Source organism: Podarcis erhardii, assembly GCF_964252035.2.
Source record: "Podarcis erhardii genome assembly, chromosome: 9".
NCBI lineage: Eukaryota > Metazoa > Chordata > Lepidosauria > Squamata > Lacertidae > Podarcis > Podarcis erhardii.
The window spans coordinates 40,143,122-40,165,914 of NC_138512.1; the positions used below are offsets into that span (position 1 = coordinate 40,143,122).

At 44.9% G+C, this 22,793-nt stretch overlaps 1 protein-coding gene and 1 long non-coding RNA gene across 2 annotated transcripts in view; one reads left to right on the forward strand and one right to left on the reverse strand.

Annotated features, from left to right (window-relative positions):
- Positions 1 to 22,793, reverse strand: part of LOC309349499 — an 85,564-nt gene that overhangs the window by 56,845 nt on the left and 5,926 nt on the right. The window lies entirely within an intron of this gene.
- SFRP2 (secreted frizzled related protein 2) lies at positions 14,583 to 21,578 on the forward strand. The gene is made up of 3 exons (XM_081875483.1): positions 14,583 to 15,343; positions 17,693 to 17,773; positions 20,116 to 21,578. The coding sequence occupies exons 1-3, from the start codon at positions 14,845 to 14,847 to the stop codon at positions 20,418 to 20,420; spliced, it is 885 nt and encodes a 294-aa protein (XP_081731609.1). The 5' UTR covers positions 14,583 to 14,844; the 3' UTR covers positions 20,421 to 21,578.

The following is a 22,793-nucleotide window of genomic DNA, read 5'->3' on the forward strand; positions in this document are numbered from 1 at the left end:
GACAACTTTGCTCATGCTCTGCTTTCTTGCCGACGAAAGGAACAATTGCATTCTGCCTTCCTAATGGCAGCTTTCCATTCTGACATTTCAGTCATATTAGTTGCTCTCCTTTCAGTAATCGAGACACCCAAAATGTCTCTGTTGCCTTGGAAAGTGATTGGCTGGTCCTAAAGATACAGTCCTCAAAGCTTCTCAAGGGAGGAACTTTCAGCTTCTCTGAAAAGATGGTTTTACTAACACAGCATAAGTTATATTTGTGCACAAGCGCCACCAAGAGGTCATTCCCTTATTTTTCATCTCTCTAGTCCATCTCTTTAAAAAAACCCAAACCCACATATATGGAGACTATGAGGACATTATTTACGTTAGGGATGTGTAATGGTTCTAGGGGTTGCTCGTGCGTAAGCCGGTGCAAACACCTGGGTGTATTGCCTGAGTGAACCTTTTCTGTCCGGACAGCCACTCACCCATGGCTGTCTCAATCGCTGGCAGAATCCGTCAGTGGGCGTTTCTTAAACTTCTTCCAACAAAGAAGCTCTTTGACGCCTAGTCTCCTCCTACTCTCTCTGCACGAAAGCCTTCTGTGCAAGGAGGGCGTAGGCAGCGGAGGACCTCTACTCTCCCTGCTGGTCCCCGGCAAGGAGTCATGGGACCGCCTCGCCGCTTCCCCCATCTGCCCCCCTTCTCCGCTGGTGCTACGCTGATTCTCTTCCCCAGAAGATGGGCTGCCTCTCCCAATCCCGGGATGCTCTCTGGAATCCCTCTGGATTTTGCTCTCTCCCTCCGGCACTGATGGCAGTTCCCTGACAGGATGGTTGGGGAAACTGTGGCCCTCCAGATTTTCTTGGACTTCAGATCCCATCAGTCCCAGCCAGCCCAAGAATTGGAGGTAAACAGAGAAAGAATATGCAATTAATTCAATGCAGGGCAGAGGTAGCCAATGTGGTTCTTTCCAGATGTGGTTGGTCTACAGTTCCCATTGGATATGCTGGCTGGACTGGCAAACAGCAACATCTGGAGGCTACTATGTTGTCCAACCCTGCAGTTGGGTGTGGGGAAGGGAACTAATGTTCAGGGGTGATCAGTCCAACAACATCTGGAAGGCCACAGGTTCCTTATCTCTGATTTACACAAAACTATCATCACATTCGCCTTCCCTCCCCACAACTACATATTTAAACATCACACCTTGTCATTATTGAACAGCAACAGATCTAGACTTCTTAGTTTCTTCACTAAACATTTTCTTTGGATGAACCTGTATAGCTATTTATTCACCTTACAGGAAACATTTTCCTTGTTTTAGATAGGATGGAATGATAAGACTGGAATCAGAGTATCTGAAGGCACTAAAAGGCAACAAAATAATGAAGAAAACAGTCTGCTCGGATACAGAAATCACTAGAAGAATATGAAGAAGAATGTTAAGAGTATAATTAACATAATTGTTATGTTCCATAACAGGGGTGGGGAGCCTTTTGATGAAAGTTTCATAAACTGTTTTTGGAGGGGAAAGCGGTCTTCAAACAAACAAAGGAAAAAACAGTGACCTAGTTGTCTTTCAAGGGCCCATGCTTTTATTTTCTATTTGGAAACAACAAAATGCATCAGAAAGAAAGAAAGAAAGAAAGAAAGAAAGAAAGAAAGAAAGAAAGAAAGAAAGATGTGTTGACTTACCGTAGTTACTTTATTTCTTAAATATGTTCATACAATTGGTTTGAATTCCAGTGTGTAGCCTCTTACAGTTTATATTAAGATACTGTTGGATGTATTTATATTAAAGCATAATGCTGTGTTTATTGTGTTACTTTTGAGAAATGTGTCAAGTGGGTTCTCTAAAGGAAAGAAGCAGGCAGGAATTCATCCACTGTGTAATATGATTATTTGAAGAAGAACCGGACAAGCATCTGCCCTTGGTTGTGGTTTTCATTGATTTCTCCAAGGCTTTTACTTCTGTGAGTATCCTATACATATCTCTCTGTGTGTCTGCATTTTTAAAATTTTTGACACAATCCCTAAAGCGTTATCAAGACCACACTTTGAATAAGTTTTTGGACCCTGTAGCACAAAGGAAACAAAACTTTGATGAGTCTGAATGTCTAATTCATGAAACATCCCTGTGCTGAGAGTCTCTTCAAGGCTAGTCATGCTCTGAAGACCGATCACCATTTTTGCAATGTTATTCTTTCCTAACCTATCAGGTTATTTGCACAAAGAGTGGCTGGAAACCAGATAGTGCAAGCCTGAGAAAAGTGCAAAGTCAGTTTATGAGATGAAAGCATTGAACTGTATGTGGCTAAGGCTGCTGTCTAAAACACAGGATACAATCCAGGCCAAATTAAGCTACAATCCTAAATTACCTCAATAGGAAGTAAACATCACTGAACAGAGTGGGACACAGTTTTGAGCAAGCATGTGTAGGATTGTATTTTATCTCCCTCTTTCTTTATGGTGGTGCAGTGTAGTAGGCAGATCCACACCATACATTTAAAGCACATGACTTCTCCCCAAAAGAATCATGGGAACTGTCATTTGACCCTCAGAGAGCTACAGGGTCCCAGCACCCTTAACAAACCTCAGTTCCTGGGATTATTTGGAAGAAGCCATGTGGTCTAAATTGTGTGGATTAGCCTTGAATCCCTTCCATTCAAACCGACGGCACATTAAAAGGCTTGGTTTGGGCCACATCCCCTGCTGTGAAACATCATTGCCAGGCATGAAGCATAGTCCCTTCAGGGAATGGGAAAGGGGATTTGGCCATGGGGCACTGACAGGGGGGCTGGGAGGGATGGAGCCAATCTCTAAGGTGGGGGGGGGAGAGTGATGGGTCAGAAAGATGTGAAAGTGATTGCACTGGGGAATGAGGGTGGGAACTGCCTAGGAGCTGCAGAAGGCAGTTGTAATTGGAGGGAGAAGCAGGGGTTGGGGCTGAGCACAATTAGCCGAAAAAGAGGGGATGTCAGAAGGAGTCATGAAGCAGCTCCACATGCCAGGCTGGTCACCATTATGATGGCCATTGCATGATTTGGACTGGGTAGCTTGGGGATGGAAAGACCACAAAAAGCTGCTTGGTAGACCAAACAACTCCCTGTCAACACAGTTCCAGGTTACAGTGTCACAGGAGTCCTGCCTCTACTGGCAGCCTCCTTAAGAATTATCATCATTGTGGTCTGGCCAGGCCAGGCCAGGGACCTCTGGACTTTGAAACAACCACCTCCAGGGAGTACCGATACCTAGCAATGAAGGGCAATGTGATGCCGTGTAACACAGGCTGCCACCCCTTTAAAAATGTTTTCTGTGGGTGTTGGCATAGTATCCACTGTCTATCCACAATGTGGCCATGTTTTCGGCTTTCCTCTTAAAATTCCCATGAAGGAGGGGAGAATGATCATGCAAAAATATTTATTTTTAAAACTCACTTCATTTACTTACCTTTTTTCCTTTTCTTTGGGCTCATCTCCTTCTCCCCTGCACACATCCCCATCTTAACCAGGAGCAGTGGGGATGCAGCTATTTGTTTGTTTTGCATCCTGGGCACATTGGCATACCTGTCCCCTGGCAGACACATCGTGGTCGGATTTCTCTGGCCCATTGGGACATACAGAGTTTGGTTTAAAGCAGCTTTCCAATGGAACTGTGATTTCTTCTACATTATTTTCCCCTTCTTTAGGAGGGGCCATTATTGCTCAAGGACCAATGCCCTTTTGTGCATTAAGGAAGGTGGCATTTAACATACCAAGCATAGAAGGAGATGAAGAAATGCTATGCAAAAAAATCTCAAACAAATCATTTTTTCTTCAACTTAGTCTGTTAACTGAGTAAAAAGCAGCATTTTACCAATTGCCTTAAATACAGGCTATACTGTTTTAAGTATTTGTGTTGTTGTTACTTTTAAGGACAATGAAGCAGGAATTCCAGAGATTAAGGCCACAAAGTTTAACTAAGAAGAACTTTGCCTGTGTATAATTCTCTGCCTACTACACAGAGAAGGAGTGATTGGCTGCAATCAGCTTTCCTGTTTCAAACAATAAAGACTTATGTTTCTTCATAACCAGAAATCTATTATCCTCTTTAGCCTTTCTGGTTCCCACAGAACATTTAAACAAACAGATTGAATTGTTCTTTCATCTTAATTATTTCTGCCCAAGGCCTTTTGAATAACACTTAGTGGTGATCTCCCAAAATCTCTGTAAGGCCCATTGATACTTTCACCCTGATCTAACTACACAAAGAACCTTGTCACAAAGTGACAGATTACAAAGAGTGAAAGACAAACTAAACCACAATTATTTGAGTAGTAATTGGTGTGTGTGTTCATTCTATGCCGATGCTCGCCCATATGAGTTTCTTTCTGCATTAAACACTAGCTCTAGTTCCTGGCTGGTTGGAGGAAACTGTAAAACCTTTAGGAAATGCCTTTCATTTTATTCATATGCAATACCTTTAATTTGATTAAAGTAATAACATAACTTTAGCTAGCTTTTCCATATGTGAAGAGTGGCCAATTACTTGTCCTGAACTGGCTTTTTTTCCCAAGGTGGCGAAACAGGAAAGAAGAAAGACTTATGAGTTTCTCATAAGCAAGCAGAAAAGTTGTGAAAACCTTGCAAATTTGCATCTGTGTGCTGAATTGCTTGACCCTGCCGCATAATCTTTGCCAGGGTTGCAGTATAAGGGATTTTTGGGAGCACTTTTTTTTATCAAATCAGAGCTGAGGTGGGAGAAAAAAGGTTGAAGCTGATGAGAAAACAAAAAAGGAGGAAAAACTTATTATTCCTATTATTTAATGAATGTATATATTGACCTATACCCAGAAGTCTCAGGGCGGTTTACAGAATAAAATCAAAATTTAAAAACCACAAAATACATAATCAAAATAAAAACCACCCAATAACGCCACATTTTAAAGGGGCATAGGATGTCAATCAAATCAACCAAAGGCCTGGTTAAAAAGGGACATTTTTGCCTGGTGCCTAAAGGTGTATAATGAAGGCACCAGACATATTTCCCTGGGGAGAGCATTCCACAGGCGGGGAGTCACTGCAAAGAAGGCCCTTTTCGTGTTGCCACCCTCCGGACCCCTCAAGGGGGAAGCACACGAAGAAGGGCCTCAGAAGATGATCTCAGGGTCTGGGTAGGTTCATATGGAAAGAGGCGGTCCTTGAGGTATTGTGGTCCTGAACCGTGGATGTGTGGAGAAGCAGTGTTCAAATAAAACACTAATGGTGCAATACTGTGATATTTGGGAGAGTGTCACAGAAGCCATAGGATATATCAGCTCTATCTCTCCAATGCTGGAGAGACAGCTCCATTGTAAGAAAGGGAGATCTGATGCTGGAGCCTTCCTCTCCAATGCTGGCAGCTCCCCTGATGCCCAGGTCCAACCCACACTGGAACTCTGACATTGGTAGGGCCAAGGTGGAGGCATTCTGTGGTGCACCAAGAATGACCCTAAGCCTTCCCAGTCTCCTGACATGCCACCCCACCAGGGCAAACGTAGGTGTGTTTCTGAGCATGTGTAAACCCCTTCCTCCTCCTGGAAAATGTGGGAAGGGAAAAAAGGAATGTTGAAGACTGGACTCAGAGCAAGAACTGCAAAGCAGCAAAACATTAAACCACCATTCCTTTTCTCACCGCCCTGAGATTGTACTGTTAGGAAACATCTGTACTACAAAACTAGATGTACATCACATTCACTGTTGTCCAGAGAAGCTGGGAAAGTTTGCTTTTGTGCGAGTAGAGCTAAAATGAATTAAAATGTAAACGTGCAGCACATAAAAAGTATACTAAGAGAATTTGTAAGAAAAGTAATTCATTTCTGCTCTTTCAGTAATAATAGACATGAGAGCAAGTATTATTCACTTGACCCTAAATACAGACCTTTTCCAGGGACACCCCTGATTTAAAGAAGCTGTCCCAGTTTCTGTTTTGAACCCAGAATGTCCCACTTTTCCTTAGGATGTCCCTAATTTCATTGGAGAAATGTTGGAGGGTATGGAGTTATCCGACCCCTGAGTCATCTGTATAGACAATCCTGCATAGGGAAGTGTTTTTTTATGTTTTATGTTTTATTATGTTATTATAAATGTTGGAAGCTGCCCAGAGTGGCTGGGGCAGCCCAGTAAGATTTGTGGGGTATAAATAGTGAAATTATCATTATGGAATGGGATGTCCCTATTTTCATCGGAGAAATGTTAGAGGGTATGCAAATATTGTTCCCCAAACCCTAGAAATCTTGCCAATGGGGTTTAAAGGTAAAGGGGCCCCTGACCATTAGGTCCAGTCGTGACCGACTCTGGGGTTGTGGCGCTTGTCTCGCTTTATTGGCCAAGCATACAGCTTCCGGGTCATGTGGCCAGCATGACTAAGCCGCTTCTGGAGAACCAGAGCAGCACATGGAAACGCCGTTTACCTTCCCGCTGGAGCGGTACCTATTTAGCAACTTGCACTTTGATGTGCTTTTGAACTGCTAGGTTGGCAGGAGCAGGGACCAAGCAACCGCCAACCTTCTGATCGGCAAGTCCTAGGCTCTGTGGTTTAACCCACAGCGCCACCCGTGTCCTTGCCAATGGGGTTTACTCCCTAGTAAATACAATTAAGATTGCTGTGCTTTTTATGAAGATATATTTAACAGCTACTGTTATGAAAAATATTTTGCTTCATAACCTCTCATTTTGCTTAATTGACCAAAAGGTTGTAAGTGACCTTTACCTGAATTGGCCCCAAATTAAAAGGCAAAGTGGGGAGGAAGGCAGAGGATGACTTGCCCTTTAAAGAGGATACATGTCAACTTCCAAACTCCCTGTTCACGTGAATCCATGCAGAGAATAGTGCCTTCTCCACCTCTTTGCACCACACATCTGCCCACCATAGGAAAGGGAGGATCTACTTCCTCTCTGGAAAACACAGGACTACCACATTCTGGATTGGGTCCACATTTCCTTTTTGTGAAGAACAAGTGAGATGCAAGTGAAGCATCTCTGCTAAATGCTCCATAGAGTCGTGGAAGTTCTTTTCCCATTACAGCTCACAGCGGGATAATATTTACATAGACAATCCTTAATAAGATCCAAGTCAATTTGTAGGCACCTAAAGAAGCTGATGAAGTCATTACTAAGCTTGACTGCACACAGGAAGCGGTAAACAACAAATGTTTCCTGACGGATGGGACTCTGTGCCATTAGCAGCTTATGGTTCTGTGAAGCACAAGGTGTGCATTTATAAGGAACCAGTGAAGGGTGGCCTATTAAGTCAAACGGGACACTGCCCTGCCAATTCCAGTCAGCTCCCATCTGCCTGCCTTCTTACAGGCAAGTTCACAAGGTGACCCTGGCTCAGTGGCGTAGCGTGGGGGGTGCAGGGGGGGCCGGCCGCACCGGGCGCAACATCTGGGTGGGGGGCACGCTCGCAATCGCAGCTCTCTGCCCCCTGCTAAAATCCACGGGTTAGAGGGCGCAAATTACTTGCCTTGCCCCAGGTGCTGACAACCCACGCTATGCCACTGCCCTGGCTGACAGCTTCCTCTTCCTCTGTTTCAGTGTTGCTCTTGTAGAACTCAGCAGGGAGGATGATGGGACAAAACTAGAATTGGCTCCAACTATCATTGTCTCTAAGGGATGCGGGTGGCGCTGTGGGTTAAACCACAGAGCCCAGGATTTGCCGATCAGAAGGTCGGCGGTTCGAATCCCCGCAACAGGGTGAGCTCCTGTTGCTCGGTCCCAGCTCCTGCCAACCTAGCAGTTCGAAAGCACGTCAAAGTGCAAGTAGATAAATAGGTACCGCTCCGGCGGGAAGGTAAACGGCATTTCCGTGCGCTGCTCTGGTTCGCCAGAAGCGGCTTAGTCATGCTGGCCACATGACCTGGAAGCTGTACGCCGGCTCCCTTGGCCAATAAAGCGAGATGAACACCGCAACCCCAGAGTCAGTCATGACTGGAACTAATGGTCAGGGGTCCCTTTACCCTTTACCTTTTTATCATTGTCTCTAGATCCACATTGGATTCCCTTGTCTTTTGCCCTAGCAGTGCCAATGGACACTGCATGTAACAGTGTGGTGGAGCATGTAATATGTGGTGTAGTGGTTGAAGTGGACCTGGGAGACCAGGGTTAAAACCACACCTGGCCATGAAGCTCACTGGATGACCTTGGGCAAGTCAATGGCTAACCTACCTCACAGGGTTGTTGTGGGGATTAAAGGAGGGGTGGGGAGCCGTGTACCCCACATTGAGCTCCTTGGGGGGGGGAATATAAATGCAATAAATAATAATAACAACATGACTGGACTTCTACACAGCGGCGTAGCGTGGGTTGTCAGCACCCGGGGCAAGGCAAGTAATTTGAGCCCCCTTACCCGGGGCAAGGCAAGTAATTTGCGCCCCTAACCCCTAACCTGCCGCCGCTGCCAGCTTCTTCTTGCTGCTGCCTGGGCTGGTTGGGTGTGGTTCTCTCCCGCGCTCAGCGCTGCGCTGGGCGGCCGCTGCACTGTCCCTCCCCCAGATAGTCCCTCCCTCGCTCTCTCTCCACTCCGCACCGCAACGCACGCCTGGCACCCTCCCGCTCCACAGTGAGCGGTGACCCGGCAGCTCGGATCGGATTTGCACAGCCAGCACTGCAGTGAGAGAGTGAGTGAGCCAGGTAGGGGCAGAGAGCTGCGAGTGCGAGCGCGCCCCCCCAAAAATGTTGCGCCTGGTGCGGCTGACCCCCCTGCACCCCGCTACGCCACTGCTTCTAAAGATTCTCACCTCATCCCCCCCCCCCCCATTCTAAGGAGCCTTTTAAAAAATGCATTAGCTTAATGATTTCCCACTCTGGAGGGTAGGATTCAAGTTACAAGAAAGGAGTTTGACCTAACTTTCTGACTTTTGACAGTGGAACGGTCTCCCTCCTGAGGTTGTGGACTCTCCTTCCTTGGAGCTTTCTAAGCAGAGTTTGGATGGCCATCTGTCATGGATACTTTAGCTGAGATTCCTGCATTGCAGGGGGCTGGACTAGATGACCCTTGGGGTCTCCTCCAACTCTAGCATTCTATGATTAATGTATTTTAGGATGCAATCCTATGCTTGCCTACCTCCTAGGAGTAACTCTCCTTAAACACAGTGGGACTTACTTCTGAGTAGCACAGATAGGATTGTTCTGTTGCTGATTTATGTTGCCCTGCGGGCCCAAAAATGACTTCATGCTTACGTTAGTTTAAGGGTTTATAGTGGCTTAACTATGTATGCCACCTTTACAAATTTACAGCAGCTTAAGAGATTATGGACTCTTGTAAAGTCATAATAAGGCAGCTTTAACGGTCATTATGTTGTAAGGCTTTGTTCTGTTTTGTGCTCATTTTAAAATTCCCCTAATACATTCAGTTTAAAACCACGGGTCAGTGTAATGAAGGGCAAAGGCTGAAGTGTCCACATTAATCAACTCACATGGAAATACCCAGCCTGCGAGTGCTTGCTCATGTTCTAAAACATCCAAGAAAGTCTCATTTGAAATTGTTGAGTGGATTCCAGTGAAAGGCACTTACACAATCATAGTTTGTTCAAGAAGCCCAAACAGAAAACTTGTGTGTTTTCCTGTGTGTGTATTTCTTTTTTCAATGCAGCTTTCCATTGAAAAAAACCTAATTCTGCTGCTACTGGCCCTTTCTGTATTGACTTTGCTTTCTTATCTGATAGCAATAAATTTCCACTAGGGTGGAAAACCAACTAAGCCAGTGACCCCTATTCCCCATGGCTTCCAGACAATGGAGAGGGGACCTTGCAGACACTTCAGCGGTTTCTAAGCCTCATTTGTGCACATTTTCATTCAGCAGTTTGGACTGTGTGCAATTAGAGAGAGTCTCTGTTTAAAGGGACCTCATGGGGTCACAACAGATCACTGGAGCAATAAATTACTGGTTCTTCAGAAGCAGAGGGAGCGTGGAAATTATGGGAGGGAGGTGAAAGGGTAAATGCAATAGAACTGAATGTAAGAATCTGACTCTTGAATGAAGAAATCAGCAGCCTTGTAAATATCAGCACTTTGGACAATGATGGCTATAGCAGAAGCTGCAAACTGGTTTGCTTACATTTAAGAAGTCTATGGTCGAGTCATTGCCTTCTACGTAAAAGTAACTGCTGAGAAAAGGCCTGTAATGTTTTGCTCTCAAGAAGCAGGAAACAATCATTGCATCAAAGTGTGCTTAAATGCAAGCCTACCCAGATCTTAAATCACCAGTCAAAGAAAAGCAAGCACACACAAAAAATGCAACATTATGCTGCAGAACCACATTTTTGTGCTCAGCTCCAACTGATCTGTGAATAACTGCCAACACTTCCCTTTCCTACTCATCTCACCATAGGCTGGCTGGAAGTCCCATGCTTACCAGAGACTGAAATGCATCAGCCAGGTTGCTATGGCTTCCTGGTGCTGCTCAGTGTTTAAAATTGCTGCAGGCTGTATCCACGATTGCCTGGCTCACACACTGCATTGTTACCCTGTCCATACAGGAGCATGTTCAAGGATGGTCAGAACACATCTTGGTTTTTAAAGAGAGCTATGATGGCAACCTTAGGTTAAATTAAGACCAGGTAACTCGCATTTTTATTCAGTCAGGCAACTAAGTATCATATTCATATACCATGCTTAACAAACAACAGACAGTTGTGTTGGTTCATAGTGAAACATTCCAAAGTCAACAGTAGGGTGCCACGGAAAATTGTACCAAAATGTCACAAAATAGTACCAAGCCATCTGTTTCTCTCTCCCCACATCCTAGCCTGATGAGGAGTTCTAGGGAACTTGAAGACTTGCTCACTATTGATTGGCCCTAATAAATATTCTACTCTTCTATGGATTTTGGATTAATGTCTCCAACAGCTGCAACCCTAACTGTTCACAAAGAGTACAAAGCCACGTTGATTGAACTCAATGGGACTTAGTCCAATGATTGCAAGCTAAATAAATGATTTGATGATCGGGCGAGCAATATGGTGTGTGTATTATTTATTACATTTATATCCCAACTTTTTTCTGTCAAGGAATCCAAGGCATTATGGAACATCTAATGAGAATCATGTGAGGAAAAGGTCCTCCTAACAGAAAGGGGAATGCAGACAAACTGGTTGCTTGTTATCCTCTAAAAGTCAGCACTAGGCAAACCATAGGAGCAATGCCTTGCTGTGCTTCATAGGGGTTAGGGCCTCCCAGAGCTCCTTTGGCCAAGCCAAGAAGGGCTCTTGAGGATGGAGTGTCCTCTAGCATATTCAGTACGTGGGAAAATGCAGCCAAGGGCCATAAATATCTCATTAGCTTCATTCCCAATTAAGCGTGAAACGATGGCTCTTTATTGGAGTGAGCGCGTGGAGCAGAAGGAGAGGAGAGCTGGGTCAAGCCACGGAGGAGAAGGAAGACAGGAAGGACTTGCTGGGGAAGGAATCACTTGGCAGAGACCTCCCTTCTCTTCACAAGCCCTTTCCATCTTGTCCTACAATATGGATACCTGTGGCATCCATGTTGCTGCTCTCTGGGCTCTCAACCCAATCCTGTGGTCCCACGCTGCTGCCCCCCCCCAACAGAGTTACAGTTTCCAACACCCTTAACAAGCTTCCCAGGATACTTTGGGGAAAGCCATGTGCGTTGAATGTGCTTTTAATGTATGGTGTGGATCTGAGCATAAGAACACAAGAAGGGCGGCTGGATCAGGCCAATGGCCCAACTAGTCCAGCAGCCTGTTTTCACAGGTTTCAACCAGATGCCTGTGGGAAACCCACTAGCAGGACCCAAATGCCACAACATTCTCCCCTCTGGCAGTTTTTAAGAACTGGTATTCAGAAGTATTACTGTCTCTGACTATGAAGACGTAGCATAGCCATCATGGCAAGTAGCCATCAATAGACTTATCCTCCATGAATTTATATAATCCTCTTTGAAAGCCATCCAGGTTGTTGGTCCACTCTCTTTTGCCTACTCTATGATAATCTATTATGTGATACTCCATAGTACAATGGTACCTTGGTTGTTGAACGGCTTGGCTCCCGAACAAATCGGCTCCTGAATGCCGCAAACCCAAAAGTAAGTGTTCCAGTTTGCGAACGTTTTTTGGAAGCCGAACTTCTGACGCGGCTTCCGTGGCTTCTGCTTGAGTGCAGAAAGCTCCTGCAGCCAATCAGAAGTCGCGTCTTGGTTTTCAAATGGTTCAAGGAGTCGAATGGACTCCCAGAACGGATTAAGTTTGACAATCAAGGTGCCATTGTATACAGGAATGTGGTGACAATTCTGTAAGGTAAGAAGCTGACATGTATTTGGGGGTGAGGGGTGTTCATATTTGGCTTTAGAAATATGTTTCATGGGCAGTATAAAACATTTATTACCTCACAGAACTGCTGTCACCAGTTCCCTTTCTCATGTGCAAGAGTGAGGTAGAGATGGGAGGGGGGTGCTAGAAGAGATGACATTATGGAGCACAGGTTGGGCTAGGAGAAGGCAGCCCTTGGATGCAGTCTGTGCAGCCTATTCCCCAAAAGCCAGTTCGTGGGTCATGCTGTCCTATTACAGCACTAATCACATCTGGAACAGAATAAGGGTATTTGTAATGCCAGCTCCATGACCTGTGGGAGCTGGCATTATGCCTTTTGCATATGTTAGTTATTTTGTATGAGCCCACCACTAAAAGTCAGACATATATAACAGCACATTTATTTGCAAACATTCTGCATAGTACCAAACACAGTGTCCTCATCTGTGTACACAGGAACCTTTGAGCAATATGAATGGTCCTTCTGGTCTAAAGCTAAGCTACCTTTTAGAAAAGCTTTATATACTGGTGTGCTATTGCTCCTGTCCTGTTCTTTAAAATTGATGGTCCTGAAACACAATTTCACTTAGAAAGGCTGAAACGCAATACCAGTTTTAAAAAGGGAAACTGGAGCCTTGTGCAAAATCTAATCCTATTCTTAGAATCATTTCGTGGAATCAAGAAAAAAGAAATCTTGAAGCCATCCTAATAAAGCAGAACTTGTGAAATCCCTTTACTAGAAAATGTCATTTGATATCAAACCCTCCTTAGTATCTCTGCAAAGGGGCAAATATGTTAAAGGGCAGGTGCCCCCAACTTAACCCTTAGCTTGGTCTATTTCTTAACAAAGAATTTCTTATCTTCATTGTTGTGAGAAAAAGAGAACCGGAGAGATATAGCAGGAAACAGAAAGGGAGAAAGAGAGATGCAAAATTGATCTGGCAACTTGTTTGCTGCTTAGGTAAAGGTAAAGGGACCCCTGACCATTAGGTCCAGTCGTGGCCGACTCTGGGGTTGCGGCGCTCATCTCGCTTTATTAGCCGAGGGAGGCGGCGTTCAGCTTCCGGGTCATGTGGCCAGCATGACTAAGCCACTTCTGGCAAACCAAAGCAGCGCACAGAAACGCTGTTTACCTTCCCGCCAGAGACCTGTTAATCTACTTGCACTTTGATGTGCTTTCAAACTTCTAGGTTGGCAGGAGCAGGGACCGAACAACGGGAGCTCACCCCATCACAGGGATTTGAACTGCCAACCTTCTGATCAGCAAGTCCTAGGCTCTGTGGTTTAACCCAAGCACCACCCGCTTCCCGTTTGTTGCTTAGATGTGTTTTATTTAACAACAGATTTCATTTTTAGTTGCATGACTAAGCTGCTTCTGACGAACCAGAGCAGTGCACAGAAACATCTTTTACCTTCCCGCCAGAGCGGTACCTATTTATCTACTTACACTTTGATGTGCTTTCGAACTGCTAGGTTGGCACGAGCAGTGTCCAAACAATGGGAGCTCACCCTGTCACGGGGATTCGAACCGCCGACCTTCTGATCGGCAAGCCCTAGGCTCTGTGGTTTAGACCACAAGTCTTTACGCATGCACTAATCAAATGTAAAAAACTTAAGCTACGCATGCATGCCTTTGGTATGGGAAGGCGAAAATTTATAAAAGTTTTATGAATCATATCCTTAGGAAGAACCTGCATAGAGTTTGGGAGAAATATAAAAATCTGCTGGAAAGGAAAATACCTTTATGTCATGGTGTGGGAAAAGTGGGGGAATGTGCTTTTCTGCCTTTCTAGTAATACTAGAAACCAAGTCATCCCATGAAGTTAAATATTGGAGGATTCTGGGCAGACAAAAAGAGATACTTCTCCACAGGCCACATAGTTAAACTGCATAATGTGCTGCTCTAGGATGTAGTAATAACAGCCTCCAATTTAGGCTCCTTCCAAATAGTGGGTGAATAATGGAAGCAGGTCATTCAGATACTGCAAATTACTTTTAGGTAACGGTGGTGGTGGCTGTTTTTGAAAAATAAACTTTTCAGGTTTTCCACTGAAACAGTTTATCTTGGGAAGGGCATTTGCCATTCCGCCTCATGAAACCAGTTCAGCTCGCCTTAGTTTAAACGCACGCACGCGCGTCCCGAAACATTTTCTGCGAGTTTTATCGCCAGAAAGACCAACCACAAGGGGAGAGACCATTGGGGGGGGGGGAAACGACCCCCCCAGCTAGTCGCGGCCAATCCCTGCCGGCAGATTGTCAGACGGCTCCGCCCAACGGGCCCCTCTCGATTTGCATAAGAAAACTGCCAGAAAGCTCCGCTGCGCTTCGCGTCTGGGGTCAGTGTGGCCGTCGGCGCGGGCAAGGAGCGCTTTGCAAAAGCTGCATGCAGCCTGCGGGAAGCTGAGCTTTGCGCGCGCGCTCTTCCCTCCTCTGCACCCCTCTCTCTTTCTCTCTTTCTGCCGTTTTGCAGCCTTCGGATACCCGCCCCGCCCCAGCCTCCTGGATCCCCAGAAGAGCGGACCCTTTTGAAAGCAGCCCCCCCCCTGCAGCCTCCAGATTCCTCTCCCCGGACCCGCGATGCAGCGTCGCGCCCTTTTCCTGTGCCTGCTGGCGCTCGCCACGCCTTGCATCGGCTCGGCGCGGGGTCTCTTCCTGTTCGGGCAGCCCGAGTTCTCCTACAAGCGCTCCAACTGCAAGCCCATCCCGACGTCGCTGCAGCTGTGCCGCGGCATCGAGTACCCCAACATGCGGCTGCCCAACCTGCTGGGCCACGAGACCATGCAGGAGGTGCTGGAGCAAGCGGGCGCCTGGATCCCGCTGGTGCAGAAGCAGTGCCACCCGGACACGCGCAAGTTCCTCTGCTCGCTCTTCGCGCCCGTCTGCATCGACGACCTGGACGAGACCATCCAGCCCTGCCACTCGCTGTGCGAGCAAGTCAAGGACAGCTGCGCGCCCGTCATGTCCGCCTTCGGCTTCCCGTGGCCGGACATGCTGGACTGTAGCCGCTTCCCGCAGGACAACGACCTGTGCATCCCGCCGGCCAGCAGCGAGCACGTCTTGCCGACTCCCAGAGAAGGTAAGAGGGCGCCTGCGGGCACCAGCATTGCGAGCAGGGCGAGCGCACGGACGGAGCTTGCGCGATGGGGAGCGCGCACTAGGCACGCCTGCGGGAAGCAGATTCCCAACGGCGGTCGTGGGCATTTCCAATGGGCTCCTGGTCACATTTCCTAGGGGATAAGCGCCACTGAAAGCAGGGGGACTTACTGAGTTAATAACCGTGCAGAGGAATGCTTCGAAAGTCTCTCTGGGAGGGAAGGATTGGCTACCCCTTGAAGTGCATAATTGGAAGTAATTCCGTTGAGTTCAGTGGCATTACTCCGAAGTGAATGTGCCCAGGGACTGCAACCAAGCAGCCTGACTTACTTGGGGACAAATCGCAGGGCGTTGACTTGGGTTTTTGCCCAGGTGAGCATGAATTAGATTGCAGGCTTAAGCTGCCAACCTGAGGATTACCCCAAAGTAAGTGCCATTGATGTCAGTAGACTCCCCTGGATGGATAAGAATGTTTAGGGGTGAATTGCTTGCCCTCCCCTTTTTTTTAAGGAAGAAGGTATCAAAAGTAGCAAAGCCACATAATAAAAGCCCTCTTCTTATCAAATATCTCAGCTTTAATAAATGGCATCTTTTTTGGAAGGGAAGAATCAGAGCCTCCTATAGCACAATGGAACTCTGTTACTTTTCAACATCCAGGGTTCTACTATAGATATGCTTTGATCACTCCAGAACCTCAGATGTTTTCAGACAATCACAGCACCAAACAATGATTCAGTGGATGCCCCTTACTCCAGAAAACTACAGTTTAACAAAGCAAACGCCACAGGTTTACAATTTTCCAAGGTCTGAAATGCTCAGTGCAGTCCTAAGCACAGTTAATAAGAATGAAGCCAAGCTGAATTCATTGAGACTTACAGTGGGATCTTAAATATGTATACTCAGAAATAAATGACTTTGAGTTCAGTGGGGCTTGCTCCCAGGTAAGTGGGTATAGAATTCCACTGTTAAGCTTATAGTATGCTTAGTGTGTAATTGTCAGGGTGCAAACAGGTTTTTTCAAATGTACAACTGCAGATTTGTTCCTTCAGAGAAAGCCCCATAAATCGCATAGTAAGCATGCTTATAGGATTACAGTCTTAGACATGATGAACTTCAGTGGACTCTTAGTAGTCCAGGCCATGTTCGCATGGAAGTAAATTTCATTTAATGAGTGGGCTTACTCACAAGTTGCATTAGTCACAGTACTCTGTAACTGTAATATCAAACATCATATTCAACCTATAAGCCCATGCTCAGAGCAAACCCATTGAAACAGGCTTAAGTAAGCTTATTGATTGCAATGAGTCTCATCTAAATATGACTTAGCTGGATGTCCTGCTGCTCAGGTTGTCCTATTTAAACTGGCTAGCATGGTTTTAAACTGTTGTGGAGGTTTGCATTTTGTTCTCTCACCCACCCCTACTGATAAGAATATGGAGAGGGAACATACTAAATAAATTTGTTGATAAAGGAATCAAATGCAAAGAGTGTCAAAGTCATGTCTTCTCATTTTAAATAAATCAAATGCTTTCAGCCACAGTTTAGATGGTTTTAATTAGCTGGGGGGGGGGGAAGGGGGGTGACACTTTCCCAAGTTTTTAAATAAAGGAGAGAAAAGAAGAGGGCATATTTCTGAAGCAAACCCATCAGGGAAACCTTGTGTATTGTATTGTCACTCTCCTTTCCTCCACTCAATGCCCCCCATCAAGGCATTGATTTCTTTTCCTCCTGGGAGAGCCTAAGGGTGGTTTGGGGGGGGGGGGGAGAGAGAAAGCTTTAATCTCCTTCACATCCATTGCCTTTTCAATATCCCATTGAGCCTTCCCACTGAATTTGCAAGATATTTCTTTAGCATGACTGTTTAGTTTTCTTTCAGCTATTATTATTTCTAAACTAAAACAAAATGCTTTTACTCTTTTAAGCTCAGAATACACTATAAGCTGTCCCTGTAGCTTCTGACAAAGGCATTGAGGGCTATACATCTTGCTTTCTGCTGTTTTTTCCTTTGTATTTCACAGGGTCTTCCCTCTTGCCTTAAAGTTGGTTCAACGCAGCTGATGTGCAGAGCAATCCTATGTATTGCTTTGCTTGGAAGTAAGTCCCACTGTGTTCAGTGTGGCTTACTCACCAGATATTCAGCGCTGGATCACAACTTTATGGGTTTGGGAGCTGATTTATGGAACTGGTTCAAGAATAAGGCAGAATCTGGCGGCCACAGCTGTATATATAGATATATAAGGAGTATACTTTGTTTCCAAACGCCACCTGCTGTTCTCTTTTGAACATCTCTGCTGAAGATTTCTTTTCTTTCTTTAAATATATTTCATTCTAGCACCAAAAGTTTGTGATGCCTGCAAAAGCAAGAATGAGGATGACAATGAGATTGTGGAAAACCTCTGCAAAAATGACTTTGGTAAGTTGTTGTTGTTATTGTTTAAAGTCACTCTAATTAAAAATGGGGAAGAGTTGTTGTACTGTCTGCCATGATAACCAAGCAGTTTTGCAAGACACATACAGAACCGGCATTTAGCTTTCTTCAGAATCAAGTAGATTCAGGCATTGGTATTAGCAATGGGACAATCAAAGCCAGTTAGGATAAGTACAATAGGAGAGCAAGCTTCCAAGTTGTTTAGAGTTCTGCCTCTGAATAAACATGGCAAAGAAGTTTCACTTCTTATAAACAAGGTACATGTCAGTGTGGCTTATAGTACCTTTGTAGTGTCAGCATCTGTTATTGAAAGCTATGGAGGAAGACAAACTGCGTAAGGTCCCTATTGGTAGCAGTCAAGCATTCAGCATCAGCAGCAGTGGATAGATCTATCCCTACCATGTCCCTCATTTTCCTCCTTCCTTACATAGGAGCAACTGGCAGACATTCTCTTATGTGGGAGAAAGTAGTGGGGCCCCTATTAAGGTAGAAACTCCTCCTCCTCCACTCCTTTTACATTTTGCATAATATTCTTTGTCCCATGGCAGTCAATAGAGATCAGATTGATTTTCCGTGGCTTCTACCTTTGTTGTACTATTGCTGCATCTTCATCTGTATAGTCACACCCTAGGCCCCATAGCCTGGTCATCGTTGAATATGACAGATCGCAGCAACTTTTCTAAACACATAAAATATTTGTGTATTTTAAAAATCATCTGCAGTAATGCTGGAGAATCACAGCATCATAAAATTTTAAAGTATATTCCGCATACACTTTGCTGACCGTTGCTTGTGTGCTACACCGATACTCATGGATGGATGCAACTGGGAGCCTTTCAAAGTAGACCCAGGCAGCAGAGCTGTGCTGAGGACCTTGGCTCCATTCTGTTTCCCTTCTGATCCTTCTGCAGGGGGAGGGGGGTGAATGGGAGGGGAGGCTGAACTCCTGTCCTGCTGTGAATCTGAGAGCATCAGGCTTTATCCTCTCCAGTTCCCATCTTCTCATGGAGAGGGAGGGAGGGAATGCTGAGCACCCAGTCTGATGGGAACGAAGTCAGAAAGGGATTCCTCCTGACTTGGATTATTGGGCGGTGAGAAAGCTGAAAAGATGTGAGAGGGGGCTGAGGTTCGTCCTCATTTGTTTCCAAACCACCTGATCTTTATGGCATTTCTGACATGCAAAGTGCTTTACAGATCTTAACGTCCACCCCCAAGAGTCACGGCAAAGCCTTTGCATTCCAGAGTTGTTCTTTTTTTAAAGTTTCTTCAGAAAACCCAGCATGCCATGAACTGCTTTGGCGGAAGCAGATTGAGAATGGCAGTACTGAGGTGAGATGGGTGGCATATCCTTACAAGACATAAACATTTCTGGGCTGGTAATTGGAAAGGCCTCTTGAGTGAGGCAGATAACGTATGAGAAAATAGTTGGCATAGAAATAAAGTTTATTATTATAAACACATGCTATAATTTTATCAGATTAGAGCTGGGAAAGTATTTGTGGTGGAATTTACAGGGATAATATTCTTATCAGAAGGGAATTGCAAAGACAGTGACTTACTGCTTGTGTAACTAGTCTTTTAAGTTTTCATGTGGCACATCCAGTATGAGATATTCAGATAAACATTTTCTTGGTGGCTTTTTTTGTCTGTGTGTGAAGCATGCTGTGTAGGTTTCTTAATGAGCCTTGTGTTCCTCCCGCCTCCTTCCAGTTATTTTTCCAAATCAAATGCAGCTGTTAAACCAATTCTCTTCCTCTTCTTGGCCTGTTCTTTTGCATACAGTACGCAAGCAATGTCAGTTCCTTACAGGTTTACCTAAGAATCTTTCTAACCTCGTAAATTAAGCCTCGAGATCTCGGCAACAGTCGCGATCAGATTCCCTACGAATCGTAGGCCTCTCCCCCCACACACCCAAGCAGCTTTGGTGAGAAGACATTGTGCCAAGTTGAAACCTTAATGCATAATTAATGTACAAAAATGGGGGGCTTGGTTTCCCCACCCCCTCCTCCTGTGTTTGCAAACGAGAGAGAAAGAGAGAGAGAGAAAAGCTGGAGAAAAAAGGCCCACTTAGAAAAGTTTTGTTTAAAAGAGAAAGAAAGAAACACACCCCAAGGTTGATTCAAACTGAAATGACTTGCATGCCCTTGGTGGCTTTAGAAATGGAGCCACCTGCTGTCCGTTCTGTCAGCCCCTGACAGTTTAATTAGCAATAGAAGACCTCCCTCCCCAGGTTCTCTTTATCTGCACTAATGGGAAAAACCTCGCTCTCTCGCTCTCTTTCTTCCTTTCAACGTTCCCCCCTCCCCGCTCCCCGTTATCCCTATTAGCCCTGAAGATAAAAGTGAAGGAGATCACCTACATCAATGGGGACACCAAGATCACTCCGGAAACAAAGAGCAAAACCATCTACAAGCTGAATGGGGTGACAGAAAGGGATCTGAAGAAAACGGTGCTTTGGCTCAAAGGTGGCCTGCAGTGTACCTGTGACGAGATGAACGATATAAACGCACCCTACTTAGTGATGGGACAGCGGATGGCTGGCGAGCTGGTGATCACCTCTGTCAAGCGATGGCAAAAAGGTCAGCGAGCATTCAAGAGGTTCTCGCGCAGCATTCGCAAACTGCAGTGCTAATTGCTTGCCACGTTTGGCCCTGCCTAGTCACCAGCCTCAAATTCTTCCAAGCGCCTTGCACCTCCTGGCTTCCACTGCAAAGCACAGCAGGCGTGGGTGGGAGACGAAACGTCGTTTCTTTCTTTCTTTGGGGTGGGGGAGAAGGGAGAGGAAAGGGGAACCTCCCCTCCCCAATTTTGTACATATAGTAAAACTCTCATTACAAAAAAAAAAAACCAGAAACATGAATACTTTTTATGATTGTATTAAAGTATCTTGCTTAGAGCTAGCTATTTGCATCGGTGCAAAATGTGACTTTAATTTTTTTAATCTTTTGTTTTGGTTTTTTCCATTTTGAACAGTCCTTCAATGCGGCTAACATTTCTGTATAGGTTATATTACACGTTAGTTTTGTTAATCATCAAGTCCAGTTGGTCAGGTTCAGTTTTGATGCGGTGCAAAAAGGGCTCCATGAAATGATGTTGCCCTTTCTTTCTTGTGATAGATCTTCAGAAGATAGTAAAGCCCAGATATGGCTACTTTCTGGTCTATTTGAAAGGGAATCTGACAACGATGTCAAGTCACTTTCTGAGGCAGAGGAGAGCTAGGAATGCCACTTAGACACTTTTCCATTTGGGGCTACAATTCAACACAGAGTTAAAATGATTGCTTTAAGTCCTCTGAGTTCGGTGGGCTTGCGCATAGCTTAAAGTTTCAATCCTGGAGTTTGAACTTAGTGGGGCTTACTTCTGTAAACATGCCTAGGATTGCACTATAAATCCGTGTTGAATTGTGGGCATTCTGTTTCATTTTGACCTTGAATATTGGACCACATTTTACCCAAGATAAACATGTCCCCTATTTTTATTCACTATAGGGAAAGTATGATTGTCACATGTGCTACTTATGCAGGAACTGCGTTAATAAAGGCATATTAACCATTTGCACACAGTATTTTATACAAACCTGTTAACAGTTTTAAACTGACTCAATGCACATTTTAGGAAGGTTTCTTTTTGTGCTATTTTGGTACTACTGCCTTCACAAATTAAACCTTTCCTTAGTCTAACTGTAATATAAGTAGTGGTTATTCTGAAAGAGTTGTAAAATATTACTTTAACAAACCTTGTAAATATTCCAGATAAACCTTATATTCTTGTATATAAACTTTACATCATAGTTTACCCTTTGTCTTTGTTCTTTGGGGGATCAAATGAGGCTGTGAACAATAAGTCTTACCTCCATACTATCTAGCTAGTTTTATTTTACTTGTCATACAACTGGAACTTTTTATTTATCCTCTGTCCCACCAACATTGGCCCATGAAAGCCTGCCATATTATACACGTTTGTATCCTTAGATGTAATATATGCATCCTGTTTAGATGTGACCACAGCATGGCCCCCAAATACATTAAGGTGGGTAATGTGGTAACCGTGTAAATTAAACTTCACCAGCTTCTCTTACTGAAGTAGCATTTGTAGTTGTCCAGGATAGAATGCTTTTAAAAGATGCAGATGAAATTGTTTGGTTTGAGCTACTCCATGCACTTTCCTCAAACATACATTGAATGATTCCCTGGCCATTTCTTTACTGCTGAAATTCTTTTTGACTTCTAGCACTATTCAACCTAGGACAGCCAAAACTCTGAACGATATTCAGGACCGCAAGAAAGAGCTGACAAAGATTATGCATGAGTCATGTAGGCACAAGTTTTTTTGCACTCTCCGTGTAAACATCTTCAGAAACTTGGAACAGCTCTTGTTTGGTAATTTACACATGGATGAGGTTCTCATCAAGGTCATACACATATACCAAGCTCTCATCAATCGCTTTCAACATCACACACATACTACAAAATGTTGGCTCAATCCATTGGGAAGAAATAAGTGTCCCAAAGTTATTCTGTGATGAAGATCCAGGGCTGAAACAAAAGGGTAGATTGGGTTGTCCCCTCAACAGAGAATAAATGATGTCAGGGGTCTGAGTACACACACAGCTCAGCTTTTCGATTGGGTACCACAGCTCAGCACAGAGAAACATTGCATATAGCAGCTATCAGTGTGCGCAACAATCATGCCTTGCCATTACAGAATGTTAATAGAACAAAACACCCGCAGTTCAATAATCTTACACAGCCCTCCAAATGTTGGATCACAACTCTTGTTATCCCTGGCCATTCCTAGAGATCACCGAATTGTAAAGTTGGAAGGGACCTTGGCAGTCATCTAGTCCAACCCCCTGCAATGCAGGAGTCTTTTGCCCAATGCGGGGCTCAAACCCAAGACCCTGAGATTAAGAGTCTCATGCTCTACCAACTGAGCTATCCCAGGCAGTGCTGGCTGGCTGGGGCTGATAGGAGCTAGAGTCCAGGGCCAAAGGTCTTCTCGACCC

Bases quoted from the DNA above. Each gene is read 5' to 3' on its own strand.
- SFRP2 (XM_081875483.1), top strand. From the start codon at position 14,845: ATGCAGCGTCGCGCCCTTTTCCTGTGCCTGCTGGCGCTCGCCACGCCT. The intron at 15,344-17,692 runs GTAAGAGGGCGC...ATTTCATTCTAG, and splicing joins CTTGCCGACTCCCAGAGAAG to CACCAAAAGTTTGTGATGCC. The intron at 17,774-20,115 runs GTAAGTTGTTGT...TATCCCTATTAG, and splicing joins CCTCTGCAAAAATGACTTTG to CCCTGAAGATAAAAGTGAAG.